Source organism: Eumetopias jubatus, unplaced genomic scaffold (assembly GCF_037043125.1).
Source record: "Eumetopias jubatus isolate StellerSeaLion01/CBP00866 unplaced genomic scaffold, mEumJub1_p1.0 scaffold_1, whole genome shotgun sequence".
In the NCBI taxonomy this organism is placed as follows: domain Eukaryota; kingdom Metazoa; phylum Chordata; class Mammalia; order Carnivora; family Otariidae; genus Eumetopias; species Eumetopias jubatus.
This window is the reverse complement of record NW_028274807.1, coordinates 192,892,671-192,913,758: the sequence shown is the minus strand read 5'-3', so window position 1 is coordinate 192,913,758 and position 21,088 is coordinate 192,892,671. Positions and strand designations below refer to the sequence as shown.

At 35.0% G+C, this 21,088-nt stretch overlaps 1 protein-coding gene across 2 annotated transcripts in view; it reads left to right on the top strand.

Annotated features, from left to right (window-relative positions):
- Window positions 1–16,259, top strand: part of APPL1 (adaptor protein, phosphotyrosine interacting with PH domain and leucine zipper 1) — a 43,026-nt gene extending 26,767 nt beyond the window's left edge. Inside the window, exons 10-22 of one of the 2 annotated variants that reach the window (XM_028110366.2) lie at window positions 250–408; window positions 1,300–1,488; window positions 3,133–3,175; window positions 4,521–4,577; window positions 7,346–7,437; window positions 7,805–7,987; window positions 9,536–9,588; window positions 10,360–10,534; window positions 10,624–10,660; window positions 11,271–11,417; window positions 12,168–12,218; window positions 12,721–12,810; window positions 13,887–16,259. In XM_028110366.2, the coding sequence (XP_027966167.2) occupies window positions 250–408; window positions 1,300–1,488; window positions 3,133–3,175; window positions 4,521–4,577; window positions 7,346–7,437; window positions 7,805–7,987; window positions 9,536–9,588; window positions 10,360–10,534; window positions 10,624–10,660; window positions 11,271–11,417; window positions 12,168–12,218; window positions 12,721–12,810; window positions 13,887–14,033 (1,423 nt within the window). In that variant the 3' untranslated portion in view covers window positions 14,034–16,259. The remainder of the gene's footprint in view (window positions 1–249; window positions 409–1,299; window positions 1,489–3,132; window positions 3,176–4,520; window positions 4,578–7,345; window positions 7,438–7,804; window positions 7,988–9,535; window positions 9,589–10,359; window positions 10,535–10,623; window positions 10,661–11,270; window positions 11,418–12,167; window positions 12,219–12,720; window positions 12,811–13,886) is intronic. The other variant, XM_028110367.2, reaches the window with a different exon arrangement.
- The last annotated feature ends 4,829 nt before the right edge of the window (window positions 16,260–21,088 follow it).

The window sequence follows — 21,088 nt, the reverse complement described above, 5'->3', positions numbered from 1 at the left end:
AGTTTGAAAATTATTCCAACATTAGGCATTCAGTGTGGCTTCATTTGTTTTTTAGCCTGGTATTGTTTCCAGAGTATCTAGTTTCATATAAAATGTAAAGCTTTTTCATCATGCGTTCATGTTACTTTAACCACCCATGCTACTGTTGCTCTCTTTAAGAAAAAAATATGCAAAGCAAATATATAGCTAAATATGATTGGTAAGGAGTCCTCTGTTGTGGTTGGAGGTAAATAATGTTTTCTGTGTTAGTGTTCGTAGGGAAATGGACAATGATGTAGAGACCATGCAGCAGACAATAGAAGATTTGGAGGTAGCCAGTGACCCCTTATATGTGCCTGACCCAGATCCCACGAAATTTCCTGTTAATCGAAACTTAACCCGGAAGGCTGGATACCTTAATGCTAGGAAGTAAGAAAACTATAGTTATTTTCTTTTTTTTGGTTTTTTATTTTTTATAAAGATTTTATTTATTTATTTGTCAGAGAGGGCACAAGCAGGGGGAGCAGCAGGCAGAGGAAGAAGCAGGCTCCCTGCCGAGCAACGAGCCCGATGTGGGACTCGATCCCAGGACCCTGGGATCATGACCTGGGCTGAAGGCAGGCGCTTAATTGACTGAGCCACCCAGGCGTCCCTATAGTTATTTTCATATGTTGAATATCATCTAAGGTAGTATGAAGTGAATATATGATTGATATTGTCTGATAAGTTATTTTGTTTTACTAAAGGTTGAATCTTATTAGTTAGTGGTATTCATGTTTTTGTCAGCTTTTTGCCAGGTGGAGTACATGAATAATTTTCATAAGTAAAATTCTGTTTAGATATTTATTGAATAATTTAGAATTATTTTAAAAGTGAAACGAATTTGAATTTGAATAAATCTAGCATTACATGAATGCTGTTAAATATCATTTTTATTATACATTTAAAATGTATGTAATTACACCATCAGGTCAACGTACAGTTTTTATTTAAAGATAGGATAAAGCAAGTTAACCTTAGAAGTAAGATGAATTCTTTTCTTTTGAATTTATTCTCCTGAAGTTGAACTATAATTTATGGAACATTCTAACAGTTGCAATTTGATAACTTCCGGCTTTTTTTTTTTTTTTTTGAAATACACACAAAAGTGGCTCAACATACATGAATTTATTTTAGAGACTGAAAAACTGATATATTTTCTAGGCACCTTTGTGCCTTTTTGCAAGCTGGTTCTTTGTGATGTGCTTTATCTTGTGTCTGGCTTATGATGAGATTTCAGGTGTGTTGTTACTGAAGAGTGAATGTACTTTCTTCATTTAGTAAAACAGGCTTGGTGTCATCTACCTGGGACAGACAGTTTTACTTCACGCAGGGTGGAAACTTAATGAGTCAGGCGCGTGGGGATGTGGCAGGCGGCCTGGCCATGGACATTGACAACTGCTCAGTAATGGCTGTGGACTGTGAAGACAGGCGATACTGTTTTCAGATCACTTCCTTTGACGGAAAAAAGTTAGTATTTTTTCCTACTATTAATAAAATCTGCATATTTTAAGTTACTGAAATGCACAATAATTCCTTCTCATTCAGACATTTTATAGCTACTTTAGGCTTATTATGTATTAAGATAATTTTCTTTTTTAATCACATAGAAATGAGTTGAATTTTCCTTTCTGACTTGGTTAAATGATGTCTTAATATTTTGAGGTTGTTAAACAAGGGCATATGATAGATAAAAACCTGTGATTTCATGTTAGGGTACTGTTCACTGAAAATTATGCACCGTATGGGGTATGGCAGCACAAGTTAGTGGAAAGAGCCCTAACCCTGGGGTCAGAAAGTTCAAATTCAGGATCTACTACTTACTGTGTGGTCTTAGACAAGTTACATAACCTCTGTTTTTTCACATGTGAAATGGGGTTTGTTGGGGTTATAATCCCTATACAGAAGAGAAATCTAACATATGTAATGTGCCTAATATGTAGTAAGTGCAAACACTAATGTTATTTTTAAATGTTAAAATATATCTGGTTAAATTGATTTAGTCAATTAATGTATGATTAATATACATTATAATTAATATACATTAATGTGTATATGCCATTTTTAAGACTTCTGTTACCTTTGCATTAAATGAGAATCCATAGAGTAGCCTTTAGAACAAATTTTTGGAAAATAGAGAAAAATACAGAAAAGGAGTATTGAACATTGAAAGAAAGCTATAATCTCACTAACTAGAAGCAACAATTAACTTTCTGGTCTGTTGCCTTACAGTTTTTATTCTAACTACATTTTTAAAAAATATTTGAGGAAATACTGTAGATACACTTTGGATCTGCAGCTACTTATTAAAAACATTTCACATTGGCCACATTATAATCCATCGAAGGATATATACCATAATCTAAAATTTTTTCCTAATGATAGATGTTTAAGTTAGCTGCAGTTTTTTTCCTACTTAAAATAGTTTTTGATCTTTCTTAATGTTCTAAAGCAACATGTTAAGGTGTTATGGTTCATGGTCTTTTATCAGTTGTTTAATTTCATTTATCATGCTGGATGTTGGGAGTCCCTGTGTTTACCAAATTGTTAATATGTTAGTACAGGAATTTACATTTTTTTCAGTTCTGTTGCTAATGCTTAACATGATATCCCATTTCACATTCCTAGTGTGATTCAAAATTAATTTTTCTCTGATTCTTAAAATAACATCTATAGAAAAGGTAAGTATCCCAATGTTAGTGATTGGTATATTGAAAAATTTTATTTGACTGTATTTATGGAGAAATAATGAGTACAATTAGTATTTTCTGTTAGGATCGCTGATTTACATTTGAAATATATATCGTAAGTGTCAGAAAGTTGAAATACGTTGTCTTATTTGCAGTGTACCTTTGTTATAGGCTGTCTTCTGAAAACCAGCACCTGTTTCTTTTTTGGTACGTCTTGGCATGGATAGCCAGAGTCAAGAGTTGTTAAAATCTGAGTCCAGATGCCCCAGGTGGTCTCCTTTTCCTGGCTAAGATACTGACTGGTTGTGTGTTTTGGGTTTTTTTTAGTTTTGATACCGATTGGTTTTATATGTACCTTTAAAGATAAAAAATTTTCTCAGATTTTTAAATTGAGGGTCAAACTTCTTTCTTTTTTATTTTTCAGATCTTCAATTTTGCAAGCAGAAAGTAAAAAAGACCATGAGGAGGTAAAATTTTATCTAAATTTCTTCCGCAACATCTTAAGATATTTCAGTAACTAAATATTAAGATAGAAATGTGGAAAATCCTAGTTAAAAAAATTTTTTTTTCATAAAAATCTGCTGTCCTCAAGCAACATCAAGTTTCACAGAGACTTTTATAGCTAAACCTGTAAGAGGAGACTTTAGAGATCATTGGTGTCTGTCTTTTTAAAGGCTCAACCTCAGAAATGACCTTGTGACTGTTGCTTTCTGGCAAGCTTTTAGTATCATGAGGTGACAGTTTTATTCCCTTCTCTCACCAACTTTCTGAGACGGTATTTGCTGTATTAAGGACATAGTGGCAGCTGATATAGCATGGCAGGAAGCAAGTAAAACTTAAAACCTTGGAGAAATGAAAGACAGAAAAACAAAAATTTGGGAGAGTCTGTTCTTCCTCACGAGTCTCTTATTTTTGGCTCCATTTTTACTTCTAGTACACCAAATATGGAAGGTAAGTTACCACCAAGAACTGACGCTTCAGAAACTTGGTCCTGAGAGATATTCTTCAATGAAAATATACTGTAGTTGATTTTGAGCCACTTTATCTGGTATTATAAATGTGTTGGTAAAAGACAAGGTTAGAAATTACATAGAGATTTATTTTTATTTACCTCTTGTGGAAAGGAGTAGGTAGTAAAACTTGTTTTTGCTGTGTGAGGAACACAAATAAATGTCTGCTCTCTGCTGGGTTTACCAAACAGATTATTAGTTTAATGAGGCTCCTTATGGACTGGAGTCCTCAAATGTGAAGTAGAAAATGTGGAAGAGAGCATTTTTTATGTTAATTAGCTATAAATCTGAAAGAAGGGAAGTATGTAAAATGCATTCACTGGAAATATATTTAGCTCTTAACTTTTTTTTATTGGTGTTCATCATGATATCTGAGTCCAGGCTATCTTATTTGGTGGGGATTGAGAGGGGGGAGTGATATAAAAGACAAATATAGACTATTAAATATAACTGAACATTATTGGTATATTTTTATTTGCTTTTATGAAGCTAATTTGGGCCTTATTTTTTTTTTTAAGACTGTTTATTAGCACTAGTGGAGGGGAGGGGCAGAGGGAGAGGGAGACCCAAGACTTCCCACTGAGCAGGGAGCCTGCCTTGGGGCTTGATCCCAGGACCGGACCCTGAGATCATGACCTGAGCCGAAGTCAGACACCTGACCGAATGAGCCACCCAGGCACCCCAATTATGTGTTACTTCTAATGAAACTTCTATGCAGTGAAATACTGAAGATTCTTTTAGAAGAGAAGCACTATAGGAAAAAAAATATTAATCACATTTTTCTATTTTTTTTCTCTTGCAGTGGATCTGTACAATAAATAACATATCCAAACAAATATATTTAAGTGAAAATCCGGAGGTAAAATTTTTATTTTATGGTATCCAGGCCTGGCAAAAATGAATAATTATTAATTTATTATTTGTCATAATTCCTCAAGCCCTGAAATCTTTTAATTTGCCCTTGAATGAGTAGCTTTAATGTATCCATGTATGAGCATTTGGTCTTCCTAGAAAGATAAATTATTTCAAAAGTAACTGAAATTGGTCAGCTAACAAATTTTTACTGGGCATCAATGCTGTGTTTAGCTTTGGGTTGAGCACCATGGAGAAGAATACAAAAGAAAAAGAAGCCATGGCTTTGCCCTCCAGGAGCCTTTGTGTATGGAAATACAACACTAAAACTTTTACATTGTGTATAAAACTATGTAACAAAGTGTACGGTAATGCTAAAAGCTTAAGATTTGAGAATGTTAAGATCAGTGTGGACTTTAGTTTTAGAGAAAATTGAGATGGTAGAATCCTGAGCTGGCTAAGATTTGTTCATGTTTTGAGGAAATGAGAAGAAATTGCAGATACGAGAATAAAAACAAAAGCATAAAGGCAGAAATGGTGTGTTTATGAAACCAGTGGTATAATTGGAGTTGAAGGTTCTTGTTAGAGAAAAATAGCTGGAATGTACATACAAATCACCTGGGGATCTTGTTAAAATGCAGATTATGTCTAGGGTGAGGTGGCCTGAACTCTCAGTTTTGTCAGTTACGCTTTGAGTAGCAAGGCTGTCAAACCAGATGAATTTAGGTGTACAGGTGAATCCAAATATACATGTGGAACTCAGCAGCGCAGAGAACTCTGGAAGGAATCAAGTGGATCACAGTGCAGTGTAGTTGGGAAAAGACTTTGGTTAAGGGCAGGAGCTGTGTGACCCCTGCCAGTCTCAGTGGGCCCATCTGTGCAGTAAACCTGGCCGCCTCTCAGGGCTGTGCGGGGCTGATGATTTCAGTTGAGGCAGAGCAGGGCTGATTTCTCTAGAAAGCCCTCACCCTTCTAAGTCTTAAAACTGTTGTTGGTATAATGGTTGATTAGACAGGGGCATCTGGGAACATGTTGGAGGCCATCATCCTAGTTCAGGCATGAACTGAGGGTCTGAACAGGGTGGTAACCAAGAGAAGAGAGAAGAAATAATGCATTGTATAAAGAGGTAAAAAGAAATCGACTGGACTAGGTAGTAACTGACCAATGTAAAGGATAAAGGAGATGAATTAAAGATGACTTTCAGGTTTTAAGCTCAAGTGAATGGAAGAACAATTTGAAAGAGTTCTGTTTTTATCATAATGGCTTTGAGGTACCAGCCAAGACACATAGGATTTAGATGCCTAGGAACAAGTTTTGAACCAAAGAAACAATATTTCATGACCTCCAAAATATTAGTAACTTCTGTTTTGTAATAATCTTATGAGTGTAATCTAAGAAAATCAGTGCTAACTGTAGAGGAACCTTTTGCTTGCAGTAATTTGATCTCTTGCCAGGTTAGCTTTTCCTTTCTGTTATGTTACTTGGGAGCACCAAAAAATTAAAATGGAAGTTGGATGACCTGTTAATACCTAGGGAATACATGGTGAATACAGTGTTTGGATTTGAATAATTGAGCGTTATCTTACTTTTCCCCACAAATTATCAGAACTCTAAATTTTAAGTAGTATTTTCCAGATTATCCAGAATTACTTTTTCTGTACTTAATGAGAGAAGGAATTCTGATCAGTTTGTGGCATTGTCTTGACATTTTTGCTAACTATAAGACACAGAAATGCAAAAATGTTACGATTTTTTTTTCTAATGTAAATACTGTTTTATGTAGCTAGCCAGTGTTTGAAATAAGTTTAAAAATACTTCTTATAGGAAGCTTTTCTTTCAGATTTAGGCCAGAAAATATCCATATAACTTCATTAATAAATAATAGATGTTTCTGAGCATAAATATATTCTAGAAGATCATGAAAACTTCAGCAGTATAGTTATAAAACATTTTTGATATTTTGGCTATTCCTACTTTTTTTTTTCTTCTTTTTCTTTTTTCTTAAAATATGTTGCGTTATTTGTTTCAGAAGTACAGAACTGTGATTCAACAGTCTTGCACAATTCACAGCGCTCACCGTAGCACATACCCTCCCCAATGTCTATCACCCCAGCCACCCCATCCCTCCCACCCCCAACCACTCCAGTAACACTCAGTTTCTTTCCTGAGATTAAGATTTCCTCATATCAGTGAGGTCATGTGATACATGTCTTTCTCTGATTGACTTATTTCACTCAGCATAACACCCTCCAGTTCCATCCACGTCGTTGCAAATGGCAAGATCTCATTCCTTTTGATGGCTGCATAATATTCCATTGTGTATATATACCACCTCTTCTTTATCCATTCATCTGTCGATGGGCATCTTGGCTCTTTCCACAGTTTGGCTAATGTGGACATTGCTGCTATAAACATTGGGGTACACGTACCCCTTCGGGTCCCTACATTTGTATCTTTGTGGTAAATACCCCCTACTTCTTTTAAATTTAATTTAGCAAATGTATTGAGTACCTATATAGTAGGTGCTGTATTAGGTGCTAATCAAAAAATCTGGTAGTTAAATATTTAAAGATCTATGTCTGTAAGAAGTAAGAGGAAGCCTAAGTTATAATGTTATGAAGTACATTATGTATCTTAATGTTAAGACAATGTGGAACTACTTTAGTAACTCTAGTTTGCATTTTAAATGTAACTCAAGAACATTCTGACAGTTGTATCCAAACTTTTGGTTTCCTTGCTTTACTAATTCTAGTCCTTTTTAATAAAACAAAATAGGAAATTGCTGCACGTGTAAATCAGTCCGCTTTGGAGGCCGTCACTCCTTCCCCGTCTTTCCAGCAGAGGCACGAGAGTCTGCGGCCGGCAGCGTGAGTTACCAGACTTTGGGTTATTTAAAAGTATATGGGCTATTGAAAGTGTTAGTGAAAACTTTGATTTTAGCAGTGCTACTTACGTTAGTATGAAATAGTTTCTCCAAAACATAGAAAGGATTTTCAAGTCGGTAAATTTACCAGCAAGAGTGCTAAATAAGTAACAATTCCAAATTGCCCTAGTGCTTTATCTATAGATTGAGATCATTTGTTTTTGAATTTAGTCATTGGCAAGAAAAGTCTGTTATTGAAATTTCTTCTACTCTCTTTGAGTTATAAAACTGTATTTTCTTTCTCATAGTTTGTATTCAGTTTCAAAAAGAGAAAACTAAATGCAGTGCCTCTGGTTTTCTTCTGTGTTTAGACAATCTCGGCCACCGACAGCTCGAACTAGCAGCTCGGGATCCTTAGGATCTGAGTCCACAAATTTGGCTGCCCTTTCTCTAGATTCTCTCGTTGCTCCAGATACTCCAATACAGTTTGACATCATTTCTCCTGTGTGTGAAGATCAGCCTGGCCAGGCAAAAGCCTTTGGCCAGGGAGGCAGGTGGGCGATGGCATCACAGGGATATTGTTCTGTGGTCTGTAAGGCTTATGACTCCATTTTTTGCAGTTGAGAGTCCTCTCTCACATATGTGTATCAATTATGTTGTACTTTCTTTAATTACCTAATTTTGATAGTTGGGAAAGAGTCGTGCAGGTTTTTCCTCTTTGTTTTCTGCCTCAGTTAAACAAGTGAAGATAATTTAGTTCTAAAAATATTTAATTTTGAATTGCTTATCAGATCTACTTCTGGTATTTGCTCTTAAAATTGCAAAAGAAAGTTGATATGTCCTATCTTTAGGTCATGACAATATTTTAGAAATTGAAAGTAATACATGTGTTGTAGGTTTGTAAGAAAAATACCATCTTGGGGCGCCTGGTGGCTCAGCTGTTAAGCGTCTGCCTTTGGCTCAGGTCATGATCCCAGGGTCCTGGGATCCAGCCCTGCATCGGGCTCCCTGCTCAGCGGGAAGCCTGCTTCTCCCTCTCACACTCCCCTTGCTTGTGTTCCTTCTCTCACTGTCTCTGTCTCTGTCAAATAAATTAAATAAAATCTTTAAAAAAAAAAAAATCATCATGGGTCAGAATAAGAAATCTCCAGGAAGGTACTAAAACATTATCATGCTATGAATTATTAATAAATCATCTTTTGGTTATATACAAGAAATGTGAAAGCTGTTAGAATTTTTCTTTGGCTCTGGGATGAAGGAAAATGTCACAGCAAATCATTTATTTAAGTAGGTTGGACGCCTAATAAATTGATACTAATTTGGATATACATGGTTGTGACCAAGAAATAATAATTTGTATTTGATCACAGAAATATACTTAGCATTTGATATAGTAGTTCAGACATGAATTAGATCAATTTCATGTTATCTTAATGCCAACATTATTTTAAAACCATTTAGCTCTCTTTTAGCCTACAAAACCTATTTTGAATTGTATTTTTTTTCCTTCATTGTGGGTATGCCAAGAGCCACTCACACTGAAGAGGGAGGTAGCTCCCATCACTAATTAGCTTTTCTTCTTGCATTCTGTTACGTATGCCTTGAGAAATACAGGTTTAAAACTAGAAAATGTTCAAATTAGCATAATTAACTTGCAGTATGTACTTGGAGGACCCAAAAAGAGGTTTTTGCAATCCTAGGAAATCCCTGGCATTTTTCTCAAGTAGCTAAAATTGAAGCCAAGTCAGCTGTTCTGTCCTTCTTTATTTAAATTCAAGGACTTTTGCAATGTGGTTTATAGGATGTTGGGGGTTGTATGTGTGTGTATATGTATGTATGTCTGCATTTCAGTTCATCCACCACTTCTAGAATGCAGCAGCATTGAGTTCAGCCTACTAAGTGTGAAGGCAGGGGCCTTCATCAGAGTAAGGTGGTCATCAGTAGTGTTCCTTAACAGGATGGGGCATTTTAGAGCTTTTTAAAAATGTATGTACAAGTTTTCGTGATGCTTAGTTTTTAACTCCGGTTTCAATGATTAAGATTTCTTCCATATGGCTCATGGTAATTGACCATTGGTTCCTAACTTTTTAAAAACTTTTCAGGCGCACAAATCCATTTGGAGAATCTGGAGGAGGTACAAAATCTGAAACTGAAGGTAAAACAGACGTGCAGTATTATATTTTAAAAATTCTCAGCAGTAAACTGTGAAGAATTTGTTGTTTATATTTATTCTGATGTATGTATTCTGATGTATGTTGTTTATATTTATTTTGATTTGTTTATATTCTGATGTATGTATTCTGATTATGTTTACATCTGATGTAAACAACAAATATGTTTATATTTATTCTGATGCATACATCAGAATAAATATAAACTTCAAACTGTGAAGCTTTACTTCACAGTTTTCTTTTTGCTCATAGTACTCAAAGCAGCAGAACTTAATCAGGCTTAAAGATTTCATTAAAATTATAGAATATCATACTTTGGATGATATTCTCAATGCAAATTCTCAATGCAGAAGATATCCTTTAAGCTTTTCATAGTCAAATTCTGAATGCAGAAGATATCCTTTAAGCTTTTCCTGGGAGCTGATGTTCTCTTCTGGTATGGGAGCATTAACTTTTTTTTCTTTTTTCAGTAACTATTTATTTTGATGAATTTCAAACTTAAAAGCTATAAGAATAGTACAAGGAATTTTTTTTTTTTTTTTACTCAGAACCATCAGTTGTTGAAGCCTAACCTTTTGCTATTTGAACTAGAGACCTTAATTTTCCTATAACTTGAACACTGTAGTTAGGAGTAATTTCTAAATACTTCTACTAGGTTGAATTTTTCACTAGAAAATCTAAAAGGTGACAGTGTATTTTATTCTTAAGGGAAATGTGGGATTTAAAGATATGTGATGTACCTTGTTCTTTTGTAGATTCTATTCTTCATCAGTTATTTATTGTCCGATTCCTTGGTTCTATGGAGGTGAAATCAGATGACAATCCAGATGTTGTTTATGAAACAATGAGGCAAATCTTAGCTGCCCGGGCCATCCATAACATCTTTCGTATGACAGAATCACATTTATTAGTCACTTGTGATTGTTTAAAGTGAGTAATGACCTCCCCCTTAAAAAACTGTAGGAAAAATGTTTAATTTCAGCCTAATTAAAATTTGTTTTCTAAATTTTTAATTATAGGTTAATTGATCCACAGACACAAGTTACAAGGCTCACAGTGAGTTCTACATGTTTAAAGCTTTATTGGAAGTCTCTTTGTGCATATACATGTCTATATCGTTATAATAATTCTGATCATATGTATTGAAATATGGTATTATGATTGGCTAAGTTATAATTAAGCCTATGTTCATCTCCCTTCCCTCCCCAAAATTTGTAATTGAACATTCCATATACTTAAAAGAATCAGTGCAATCTGATATGATATGTAGTTTTTTAGTATATGATATATGCTGCCTGGTTAAGGGATAAACACTAATAGAATTAAAAGGTGAACATGATTGAGTTTATTTTATAATTATCTGCGTTGAAATAGCTGGAAGTACATGCTCTTAATCATTTAACAGTATGGACCATTTTTGTTAGTGAATTTGATTTTGTAAAATATGTAACTGACTAATAAATTCAGTATTCAACAATGTCTTATTCTGCCTGGTAATCCAAGCCAAATATGACATTTTTGTTCTTAAATTGCCATTCTGTTAAGAAAATTGGCTTTAATGTTCTGTTTATAATATTTTTATAACTTAGTACTTGAATTTGTCATGTAGAAGAGTGCACTTGTGTTTGAAAAATCTCATGTTTGCTTCTGATATTTTCTGTGGCAGTTTCCATTACCCAGTGTAGTTTTGTATGCTACACATCAGGAAAATAAGAGGCTTTTTGGATTTGTTCTTCGGACATCAGGAGGGAGAAGTGAAAGTAATCTGTCATCAGTCTGCTATATATTTGAATCAAACAATGAGGGGGAAAAGGTACATGACTTTTCAAAATGTGTTTCTGTTACAAAATATATATCATAGTCGAAGTTCTTAGTAAGATTTCTGGAAAAAAACAAATTTGGCTTAATACAACAAAGTTGTTTGACCAAAGCCTTTTGGCTCTGAAGATAGCTGAGCTGGTGGGTGGCTTCGGCCTTCTGACTACAGACCGTGTCTTCCCTGACCATTGGTAGCTGCTGCAATCTTCTGGCCTTATTAACTTACTCTGGGAATGCAGTCTATTCCCATAATCAGCCTTACTCAGCTCTTTTCAGCTTAGAGCAGCATCAGCATCTCCTTGCTTCATTCTTTGCAGATCTTACCCTTTCAGTAAGGAATTTGAGAATGTGACAGAAGTGAGACTCAGCAGCAGAAACTCAAGAGACTCTGAAGAAAATACACAGATGCTTCATTCTTTTTTTTTTTTTTAAAGAGAGAGCATGAGCGGGGGGGAGGGGCAGGGGGAGAGGGAGAGAATCTTAAGCATTCTCTGCACTGAGCGAAGAGCTCAACATGGGGCTTGATTTCACGACCCTGAGATCATGACCTGAGCTGGAATCAAAAGTCGGATGCTTAACCAAATGAACCAGGTGCCCTGGGGCTGGAACATTCTTAAATCAGCTTTTGTTTGAAGCAGTATATTATAATGAGTTATAAATCTAGTTACATCAGCCGTTTGGATACTTGAAATTATTACTTCGATGTGAGAACTGCCTGAGTTTTTCCTACCTTTTCCCCTTTTAGATTTGCGATTCTGTTGGTCTGGCAAAACAGATAGCTTTGCATGCAGAACTGGTAAGAATCCAAAATACTTAATTATCCAAGAATGTTATCCTTTTTTTTTTTTTTTTTAAGATTTTATTTAGTCAGTTAGAGTGCATAGGCAGGGAGAGGGCCAGAGGGCCTGGGAGAGAGAGAATCTCAAGCAGACTATTCGATGAGTGCAGAGTCCTATGCAGGGCTTGATCTCACCACCCTAAGATCATGACCAGAACCAAAATCAACAGTTGGATGCTTAACTGACTGAGCCACCCAAGTGCCCCTCCAAGAATGTTACCTAAAGTAATATAAGATCTTTCATATTAGCAAGGAAATAAAATGATTTTGCTGTGCAAGGTTATCAGTGTATTATTGCTGATACAGCATTTAGAATTCGGATAAGTGACTACGAATGTAAATTTTTAGTGTGTTTTCATATAAATTTAAAAAATATGAAAAGGTTACAAAGACAATATTAATTGAAAAGTCAAATTTAAAATTATTTCATATTCATTAGTTGTATTCATCTGTTTTTCAGGATCGTCGGGCATCAGAAAAACAAAAAGAAATAGAGAGGGTAAAAGAGAAGCAACAGAAAGAACTCAGCAAACAAAAACAAATTGAAAAGGTATGTAGCCCTAGTATCTAGATCTTCTCTGATGTAAGTTTATGATATTTCCTTAATATAGGACTATGATTTTCAGATTTGAATCTCCAAGTGAAAGTCTGTTTCTGCTTCCTCAGCCACTTTATAACCAGATGGTTCATAGCACAGCAGAAAAGGAAGACATCATCTTCTGAGAGGATGTTTACATTATAGTTACTGACATGTAGTTGACTTGCCATTTAGCAAACATACCAGAATTTTTATATTTCCATATTCCAGTGAAGGTTGTTTCTATCAAAGCAGGTCTTTTGAGAGGCCGTGTGTGTGTGTGTGTGTGTGTGTGTGTGTGTGTGTGTGTGTGTGTGTGTGTGTGTGTGTAGACTTAACTGCCATTGCTGACATCTTTATTGGTCTCCAGGAATGTATATATATTTATATAAATACTTAATGCTACCAGGAGTGCCAAATCATTGTCCATCCAACAGGATAATTTTAAGTTAGGCAAGTTTCAGAGCAAAATCTGGAGAATGCATTAGATAGTGATGCATGAGATTGTAAGACCCAGTTATGGGTTGTGGCGTTGGCAGTAGCAGCGGAAGAGAAGAGACATTTGTGGGATACTTAATGAGTACAGATCAGCAGGAATTGGGAATGGATTGGACTTAGGGACAAAGGAGAGGGATGTGAGGAAGATGACAGTGAAGTTGAAGCTTCCTTGCTAGGTTAGGCTGAGGGAGGGCAACAACTGATTTAGCAAGATAAGTTGGACAGAGGGGGAAGGGTGGGGATGTGCAGTGATCCATTATGAGCCTTTTATGTGTTAGACTGTGAGAACAATGGTCTGAACGTTGTTGTTGGCCATAAAAATGGAGAAGAGGGCAATGCTGGCTTTTATAGGATTTCTAAAATGGTGCCAAAATTTACTTTGGTGTCACACTGGTTGTGTGTAGCCTTTGTTTTCAGGAAGTTGCCAGAATTATGCATAAATGTTTATGACAGAAAGATTGAAGTGGCTCTCAAATATGTATTTTAAATGCATAGTTTTGCATTTGACTGCAAACAATAAAACTTAGTTTCTTTTCTGTCTTTTCTACTAGGACTTAGAAGAACAAAGTCGGTTGATAGCTGCTTCCAGTAGACCAAACCAAGCCAGTAGCGAGGGGCAGTTTGTTGTCCTTAGCAGTAGCCAGTCAGAAGAGAGTGATTTGGGAGAAGAAGGAAAGAAAAGAGAGTCAGAAGCATGAACTTATCCTTGCTTTTTGGTTGGTATTCATTCCCCCCTTGAAATTTATTGACAGTTTCTGTGGTGAAATGGCACAAGGTAACAACTATGTTGAAATATCAAGGAGACTAAAGTTTATATTTGCTTGTTTGTTTTAACTTCATTTTTTAAAATAAGATTGATCTTGATCACTAGGTTTGCATTGATTTTTTTTTTTCCTTAAAAATAATATACTATGCAGTAACATCAAATTCCACGTGTCAAAGAGAAACCTGTTCATCTCCTTGAAGTAGATTGCTGAGGAATTATACTTGCTCAAGCCTTTTTTCCTTCAAATTGTGAACTTCCTATCTTGCATTGTAATTGGCTCTGACCATAAGATACCTTTTATTCTTCAGCTTCAGATATTCATGGATATGCTCCCTCTAAATTAGGAACATTTTTGCTGGCAGTGAGGAAGCTTTCGACTGAATCAGTTCAAAACCCTTTATACAGAGAATTCTACAAGTTTGCAAATATTTTAATTATTAAATGTGCAATAGAACTTTTATATAAAATAATTAGAAAAAAGATTTTAGACTTAAAGTTTCAAATTGTGGCAGGTGGTACTGTGATTTCAGGGCACTTTCTTGGATTGCTCACATTTCTCTGATGTGAGCAATTTCTTCTTTCCCATCTGATGCCAGTGGGAAAGAAGCTTAAGTGTCTTCAGTTCAGGATTGATACAGCCCGTGGCATTTAATTATCACATTCTTAGTTCTCAGGTTGGGACTTGAATTATTGCTGCAGAGCAGCAATGATTAAAATAAGATTTTGGAATTTATTAAAAGGGATTTTTTTTTGTTCAAGTACATTTTAGATTAGGACTTAACATGTAAAGACATTGTTACAGGATAAACGTATTTTCTGCATTGCGTGAAATAATTTTTATTGAAAATCAAGTGACATTTCAAAAGAAATTCTGTAACAGTTGTTTCCTGCTTAAAGTAAAAATGCCCAGAGTTTAGTTTAGAAAATGTAATCTTTTACATTTCAGACTGATATGCACAGTATTTTCATAATTCCATGTTTTGATAAAATACTGATCACCAATTTATATCCACGAAGGCAAATAACTAATATATGAGAATAGAATAATTTGCACTAATTATTGTAAATACTTGTACTCTCAAATGAGTAAAAGGTCTAATTCCATGAAAGACTGAAAAGAAATTGAATGTTTGGTTTAAGAGTGACCAAGGAAGGATTTTAGTTTGGTGCCAAGGTTAAAATGACATTTCCCTACTGCCGTGTCAAAACTTGATTTTTTTTTGAACATTGCTGATAGAAATTATGTTTCCTTTGTTTCACATGTAAAACTATATAGAAACAAGTTAAATATATTGAATAAAATAGAGAGTCATGCATCTAAAATTTCAAGAGATTAGCCACTTCACAACTAATTATACAAGGGAAAAGCCCTTTGTTCTTTGATACAGTCTTGTCTTCGTTCTGAATTAGAGACGGCATCTATTTTAGCTCCCTCAGTACAGTGTGGTTGTTTCACACTGTACGCACGCTGCTTTCTGTGGAAGGGGGTAATTACATATAGGATCAGGATATTCTTTGTATCCATGTGCCAAATGGGAATAATGATTACTTGATAATCATTATTTTGAATCCTTATATTCACAAAACATACAGTAACAAAGTAGAAATTATGGAATACTTTTTGAAGAAAGTTGACTTTGTGCTTACTTTGGGAATGCTTTCACAATAGTTGGTGTATCATTCCTTTGGTAGAAGTTGAAATTTCTGTGGTCAGCCCTTGATTCATCATGGTAGGTCCTGCTGTTAAGACCTTTTTGAGAATTAGCTCTCTGTTTCATAAAGTCTTGTTTATGCTATTAAGTTGTCACCTCACTTAGTTCAGATGAAACTTGTCACCCTACAATGAAGGTGGTCAGCTTTAGGAGGCAGTTTCACTAGGCCGGTGCTGTGCCTGGTAATGAGGTGCTGCCCTTTGTTAGTTCGCTGGGTCAAAGTGAAGGCTAGGGTCAAAGACACTGGCAGACTTCGGGATGCTAGACAGACCTGTAGTTCCTTTTAAGTCCTGTTTTGATAGGAATTTCTACAATAACACACCCATTTCCACACATCAGACCAAAGAGCCTTCCAACACCAAATAGAAATCGTGTGTGGGATTAACAGTTTTAGATATTTCAACTTTTGGTCCATTGCTATAGAACTATACGAACTTTGCATACTGCAGATATTTAGGCATCAACTTTAAAAAACTCTTCTCGTCGGAGAACCTTTTTGTTTGAAGAAGGCTGCCTGTGTGTTTCTGCATAATGTTAAAGCTGATCTTGGTTTGTTACGCTTTGAAATCCCTTCTGGCTCTTGGGTGCTTTGATGGTAATTGAATTAGAATTTGGGATAGCTTTCTCGGATTCAAACTTCTACTTGATGGTTTTAGAAACTAACAAAATTGATTCTTTAAAGAAAAGAAAGTCTACCTAATTCAGCTATGCACTCTGCTACCTATAAGAACAGTACTTTTGTAACGATGGTAATGAAGTCGATAAGAAACTAATTACTGCTTCTCCCTTTAAAAATTTTAAAACTGTTAACAAAGGGCTGAACAGAGTCCCCAAAGCCAGGCTAGTTTTTGTCATTTCTACAATGATTAGTTTGTGTTTAATTTCAAAAGAATTCTCAGGCCCTAGGGGTGGTAAAATTATTACTTTTATGCTTGGGGAAAAGGGTATTAGGGTATGCATAACATTCTACGTAACATACAGTCTTATGTGGTAAAGGCATCTGAGTTACTTTTGAGTTATGTGTAGGAACTACAAATATTTAAGATTTAAATCCTACTATAAATGCTGACAGATCCTAAGATCCTGTGTATCGCAAAACCTTCTGCTACCTGAATTAATAAAATGAAAATACTAACATTGGTTTTGACAACAACCTCCTAGCATTCAAACTGTATTTTAAATATTCAAAAACACTGATTGTAGCAAGCAAGCCTTTCATTTTATTTTAAGCAACTTTGGCTTACTCTTCTTTCATGAATTTTGTTCTTCTGCATTAATAACACCTAAAGATTTGAAACTGGACCCCCATGTACTACACTTTTTACCTAGTCTCTTGCAGCTGGTTGTACTCATGTAATTTACTTCAGCTAATACAAGAACTGGGGTTAAGTTATAACTAATGTGCAAAAAACTGCTCTGTATATTTGGTGATTTTGTAATGTTAGTGAATTGGTTCTTATCTCACTGATACTGTTAATCATGCATATATACAATTAAAAATCATGCTACATTTCCCTTTAGAATTGAAGAGCTCAACTTTATGTAATGGTGGTATACATGTGGGGTGGAGAGCTTATTTTTTTCATTTTGTCAAAGTAGGTATTCTCTGACAAGGCTTCAGGATATATGCTTTTAGGAGATTTTTAATGTATAATAAAGTCCATGATTTTTGTATAGTCTTTTTTGTATGAAGTATTTGATATATACTCTGAATTTTATTTCTCCAAGTAATTCCAAATGATGCTTGTGAAACAAATGGACTTTTTCTTAGTATGTTATGACACTTACAATTACACATCTAGCCCCACTGCAATTCCCTAACAGCTACAATGAAAAAAAAAAGTCACTTAACTGAGAAATAATACAAATTCATCACTAGTGACTTTTTTTTCTTTTGTTTTAGAAAAACAGACTTCTCAATAATTACCCTAGACATGTTACAGACAATATATACTTGCTATGGTTGGCCCTATTCAAAGAAATACATATATTTAAAGGGGCAGGTTATTGTGTACACCAGCTTAAGTGGGCTTGGCCTGTAATTTTAATACCAATACATATTTGTCCCATGTGCTCTTTATATTTGCCTATAACACCAAGTTCTTTTCTTCTGGGAGTTTCTGTTCTAATTTGTTTTTATAAACTATATATACTTTTAGAAGGTCCAGGGAGTGGATGAAACTATAGAATTATGTAATTTATCTAAGTGCATGTATATCCTAAATATATTTGTATATTGATATATCTATAATCCACTACTCACTTATAAACGGACACCACAATTTGACTAAAAAAATAAAAATTATTCATGCCAGCAAATTTTGCAAGTTTTTAATGTGAAAATTATATCATTAAAAGTAATTTTATGTCTGTGCTTACTGAATTAGTCTGTATAGCCATGAATCCCCACATCAGAAAGAAATCCTATAACTTCAGTTTCCCTAAGATGGACTATATTATGCTAAAAAAGTATACTAACAAACATTAAACATAAACAACAAGGCTATGTTGACTGGGTCTGTGGTGAAAATGAACCTCCATCATCCTATCTACCAGTGTGTTCTTATTGATGTGCCATCTAAATGCTACACAGGGGTGGCTGAATATATGTCTCCTCAGTTTCTTTCCTCATTTTTTCACATATAGAAACCTGTACTTACCTGCAGCATAGAACATATAGAAATAAAAATTTAGCCAACATTCTGTAACTGGTATCACAGTTCTAAGAGGGACGTTTATAGCAATACAGGCCTGCCTCAAGAAGTAAGAAAAATCTCAAAAGACGTAACCTTACATCTAAAGGAACTAGATAAAGAACAAACAAAACCCCAAACCAGCAGAAGGAAGGAAATAATAACGATTAGAGCAGAAATAAGTGATTTAGAAACAAAAAATAGAACAGATCAATGAAACCAGGAGCTGGTTCATTGACAAGATCAACAAAATTGATAAACCTCTAACCAGACTCATAAAAAAAAGGTCCAAATAAAATAGAAGTAACATCACAGAAATATAATTGTAAGAGGTTATGAAAGATTATATGCTGACAAATTGGACAACCTAGAATAAATTTTTAGAAGCATTGCCTACCAAAACTGAAATAGGAAGAAATAGAAAATTCGAACAGACCAATTACCAGTAAAGAACATGAATCAGTAATAAACTCCCAATAAACGAAAGTCCAGGACTAGATGGCTTCAGAGGTAATTCTACCAAACTTTTATAGAATTAATACCTACTCTTCTCAAGTCCAAAAACTAGAAGAGGGAAAACTTCCAAATTCATTCTATGAGGCCAGTATCACCCTGATACCAAAATCAGATAGATAAAGACACCACCAAAAAAGTGAACTACAGGCCAATATCTCTGATGAACATAGATGCAGAAATCAAAATACTAGCAAACAATCCAACAATACATTAAAAAAAATCATTCACCACAATCAAGTGGGATTTATTCCCAGGATGCAAGGGTGGTTTGATATTCACAAATCAATCAACATCATATATCACGTCAATAAGAGGATAAAAACGATTTCATCTTAATAGATGCAGATGTTGACAAAGTACATCTATTCATGATAAAAAACCCTCAACAAAATAGGTCTAGAGGGAACATACCCCAACATAATAAAGGCCATATATAAAAAACCCACAGTGAACTCAATGGGGAAAAACCAAAAGCTTTTTCCCTAAGATCAGGAACAAGACAAGATGTCCACTCTCCCCACTTTTATTCAACATAGTACTGGAAGTCCTAGCCACAGTGGTTAGACAACAAAAAGAAAAGGCATCCAAATTGGTAAGGAAGAAGTAAAACTTCCACTACATGCAGATGACATGATACTGTATATAGAAAGTCCTAAAGACTCTACCAAAAAACTGCTAGAACTGATAAACGAGCTCAGTAAAGTTGCAGGATACAAAAATCAATGTACAGAAATCTGTTGCATTCCTATACACTAATAATGAAGCAGCAGAAAGGACTTTAAAAGAGAGGCAAACCAAGAAACAGACTCTTAACTATAGAGAATAAACTGATGGATACCAGAGGGGAGATGGGTGGGGAGATGGGTTAAATAGGTGATGGGGATTAAGGAGTGCACTTGTGATGAGCATCAGGTGATGTATGGAAGTGTTGAATCACTATACACCTGAAACTAATATTACACTACGTTAACTAAGTGGAATTAAAAAAAAAAAAAAAAAACAAACCCTCCCATTTACAATTGCACCAAAAATAACAAAATATCTAGAATAAAGTTAACCAGAGAGGTGAAAGACCTGTCCTCTGAAAACTATAAAACAGGAAATTGAAGATGACACAAAGAAATGGAAAGACATTCCAGGCTCATGGATTGGAAAAACAAATATTGTTAAAAAGTCTATACTACCCAAAGCAGTCTACAGATTTAATGCAATCCCTATCAAAACACAGCATTTTTCATGGAACTAGAACAAACAATCCTAGAATTTGTATGGAACCACAGAAGACCCTAAATAGCCAAAGCAATCTTGAAAAAGAAAAAACTGGAGGTATCACAATTTCAGGCTTCAAGTTACATTACAAAGCTGTAGTAATCAAAATGGTATGGTACTGGCATAAAAATAGACACTTAGTGGAACAGACTAGAAAACCCAGAAATAAACCCACAATTAAATGGTCAATTAATCTTTAACAAAAGAGGCAAGAATATACAATGGGGAAAAAGTCTCTTCAACCAATGGTGTTGGGAAAACTGGACCACTTTCTTACACATACACAAAAATAAAATGGATTAAGAACCTAAATGTGAGATCTGAAACTATATACAAATCCTAGAAGAGAGCACAAGTGGTAATCTCTGACATCAACTACCGCAACATTTTTCTAGATTATGTCTCCTGAGGCAAGGGAAACAAAAACAAAAAAAATAAATTATTGGGACTACATCAAAAAAAAAAAAAAAGATGCACAGCAAAGGAAACAATCATCAAAACTAAAAGGCAGCCTACTGAATCAGAGAAGACATTTGCAAATGACACATCCAATAAAGGGTTAGTATCAAAATAGATGAAGAACTGATACAGCTCAACACCCAAGAAACAAATAATCCAATTAAACAATGGGCAGAAGACATGAACAGACATTTCTCCAAAGAAGACATACAGGTGGCCAACAGACACATGAAAAGATTTCCCTCACTTATCAGGGAAATGCAAATCAAAACTATAATGAGATTCCTTACACCTTTCAGAATGGCTAAAATCAAAAACACTAGTGTTGGCGAGGATGT